General features: G+C 39.7%; 1 protein-coding gene across 1 annotated transcript in view; it reads left to right on the plus strand.

Annotated features, from left to right (window-relative positions):
- SPAG17 (sperm associated antigen 17) overlaps window positions 1-3,478 on the plus strand; it is a 162,099-nt gene that overhangs the window by 120,304 nt on the left and 38,317 nt on the right. Inside the window, exon 27 of the mRNA XM_011368749.1 lies at window positions 988-1,147. Coding sequence (XP_011367051.1) covers window positions 988-1,147 — 160 coding nt within the window. The remainder of the gene's footprint in view (window positions 1-987; window positions 1,148-3,478) is intronic.

Raw genomic sequence — 3,478 nt, forward strand, 5'->3', positions numbered from 1 at the left:
TAAGAGTACATAGTTAAACTGAAAAACTCGAAAGTGAGTGAAAGTAATATTAGCAGGGACTTAAGAGGTTCACAGTCCATAAGATAACAATGTTTAAAACTTGCTATGTAGAAAAATCAAGAGTTCTTAGCTATTAAGAGAACAATTGTGAAAAACTGTTGGGGGAGGGGGTGGATTGTGAAGGAGAGAAAAGGTAAGAGATATGGAAAAGGGATCTATGTGAAAGAATTTCCAGAAGAAGAAAATGGTGAAGGGGGAACAATAGGAGGAAAATAATTGAAGAAATAATATAGAAAAATTTCCCAGAGCCTAAAAAAATACTTTAAACAGGACCACCAAGTGCCAACCAGGATTGATACTAATTTTTAGAAGATCATTCAGATATGTCCTGGTGCAACTTTAGGACTGCATAGATAAACCATCCCAAAAGCTTCCTGAAGAAACCAGTTGCCTATAAAAGAATAAGAACCAGACGGACGTTAGGCTTCTCATTAGCATCACTGCCAGCGGGGCTCGTCATGTTCATCGGGAGGCCATAAATACTGATACCGATAGATGATGTATCCATAGCACCTCTAAATACTGTGCATACTAGATAGATACTGATAGGAACTAAATATTTAAATATGGGATAAAATTTTCAAGGTAGTCTTTAGAAAAATTGAAACAGTGGATAATTCCCCAGTTATATAAGGGAAGAGTAAAAAAGAGAAAAACCTAAAACAAGTCAATCTAATAAAAGAGAGGAAATAGAAAGAAAACAAATTGAAGACAAATAGAAAAGGAAGTACTGTTGTGCTGGTTTATCGAGCTATTTTCTCTGAGCTCCGAACCTATCCTTCTATGATATGTTCTGTGACACCAAGCCTGGAAATCTGCAAATAGCTTTCTTTGGATTATTTTTCACCTATTTCAGTTTGACAGACCGTGTTGTTAACCAGTCTCTTCCTTGCTTCTGAGAACACTGAACTTTTGCTTTTCCTTCAGATTCTCTTTGCGGATGGCACTGTGAGCAGTAGTAGCAATTCAGGGCCTGTTTGTCCCCCTGCTGAAATGCCACTAAGCCCTCATAGTGCAGATATGATGGACTCAGTTTCTCAGCAAAAATCAGAAACAGCACCGTCGGAGACTGTCATCACAAAGAAAGGTAATAATGAAGCCTTTCGATTTATAATGGATAATAAATTCAGGTGTTTAATTAATGTTTAATAAATATTTGATATCATTTATCAAACATTTATAGTTCTCATCTTTTATGAATATATTCGTATATATTTATATATACATACATGAATTTTAATTGGGATCCCTGCATTACATACTGATTTGTGAATTGCTTTTTTTCTCTTAGTAAGAAACAAGGAACATTTTCTCAGGTCCTTACACACATTAGCTCTGCTGCCTGGGCTGCTGTTTTAGGGTTGGTGAGCATATCAGTGTCAAGATTCTGAGCAGGCATCTCTGTAGTTCTCTTGATATTTTCCTCAGAGTTGCAAGAAGGCCACATCAGCTCCAGGCATGAGGTCCTCAAATAGTAACTTACAAAGCAGGAAAGGAAGTGAGTGAACGCAAGAGCTTTCTCTATATCAGGGAGGTGTCTCTCTATATCGGGGATCGTTCAGGGTCCTGCTCTAGTCATTTCGGGTTCTGCCTGCACAGGCTTCTTCTGGAATGGGATCCTGGCCTTTTAGAGGAGTGACTATTGAAAAGTTCCGAGATCTGCGAGCAGCTACATGTATGTACCTGCACCTCGTTCATCCCGGTAGCTCTCCTACGTCCGTCTTGGCAGGCCTCCTCTTTGGCTGTGTTTTTGGTAGTTCAGTTGGAGTATGAGGGTTTCCCTAGTTTTTCTACAACTGTAATTTCTGGATTTTTCTGTTGTTCTTATTGCTTCAGTGATTTACAGAATGAGAAGAGTCATAACTCTTGCTGCTGCCTATCTGACGGAAACAGAAAGTCTCTCGCAGTTTTTTTCAGGTTTTTTTGCTGTTCTTTTTTGTCTATCTAAAGTGGTTCACTAACTTTTAGGCTTTCTTCTTTCCTAATATAAGCATTCGTGGCTATAAATTTACTTCAGTGTACTGTGTTGGCATCATTCCATGAGTTATATTTTAATGCCAGCCTTATTAAGATATAATTAACAGACCATAATATTCACCTATTAAAGTAAACAGTTTTAGTATTTCACAGAGTTGTGCAACCACCTCCATTACGTAATTTGTAACATTTTCATCACTCCCCTACCAGAAGCCAGTACCCATCAGCAGTCACTCCTCATTCCACCTCCTGGCGCCTCAGCACCACTACAGTACTATTTCTGTGCATTTACATGTTCTAGACATTTAATATAATGGAAACATGCAATATGTAGCCTTCGTGACTGGCTTCTTTCGGCATAATGTTTTCAAGGTTAATCTTTGTTGTCGCATGTATCAATACTTCGTTTTTACAGTTGAATAGTAAGTACTCCATTATACAGATATATCACATTTTGTTTATCCATTCATAAATCGATGGACATCTAGGTTGTTTCCACTTTTTCGAAATTACAGATAAAGGTGCTATGAACACTTTCGTATGAGTTTTTGTGTGGACATGCATTTTTATTTCTCTGAGTAGATGCCTAGGAGCGGAATTGCTGGGTAATAGAGTAACTCTGTCTTAGTATTTTGAGGACCCGACAAACTGTTGTCTAAAGCAGCTGCACTATTTTACGTTCTTGCCAGCAATGAATGAGGCTTCCAACTTCTTCACACCCTTGCCAACACTGTTACTGTCTGTCTGTAGCCATTCTAGTGGGTGTGAAGTTGTTTCTCCACCTCCAGGGTTTGTTATTGCTGCTGTTATTGCTGTTCCGAGACTTTCCTGGACTTTTTCCATAGTCTGTTTCCTTTATTTTGTGTGGCCATCAAAATCTCTGCTCAGTTAGCTTAGTCGTCAAACAGAGATTGGACAGAGATTTCCCTAAATGCCTCAAACCAAAGAGTCTCTCAGCCTTTACCAAGATCTTTGTGTGCTTACTGGGGAAACCTTCATCACTCTGGCGGTTTAAACCCTAGCCTCAGTCTCAAGGTCAGCTAGAGGTGAGAGATTTGGTGTTTCTCAGGTCCTTCCTGGGCATGAGTACAGTCTTGCATGTGCGTGTGGCTTCTAGATTCCCACACAAATGTCAAAATGTTTCTAAGCTCCTAGTGGACATCTCATGCTCTAGTTTTCCCTTTAAAAATTTTTGGCCAGCCTCTTGCTCACCCCAACTATTATTGCTGCCTCAGGCAGCCACATTGAAAACAGTTGCCACTGATTGTTTGAACAAGGTCCCCAGAAAAAGACAGTGAGTGAGTTCTGACTCAAGTCAGAGTAGGGATTTCCAGGGAGTTTCAGACAAGTCAAACAATGACAGTTCTCTGAGAACGGGGCTTTCCAGGAGAATTCCAGACCCATCTGCTCCCTCCAGCAGCTGCTCTGCCGTTGTTTTTCA

Source organism: Pteropus vampyrus, unplaced genomic scaffold (genome assembly GCF_000151845.1).
Source record: "Pteropus vampyrus isolate Shadow unplaced genomic scaffold, Pvam_2.0 Scaffold6, whole genome shotgun sequence".
In the NCBI taxonomy this organism is placed as follows: Eukaryota; Metazoa; Chordata; class Mammalia; order Chiroptera; family Pteropodidae; genus Pteropus; species Pteropus vampyrus.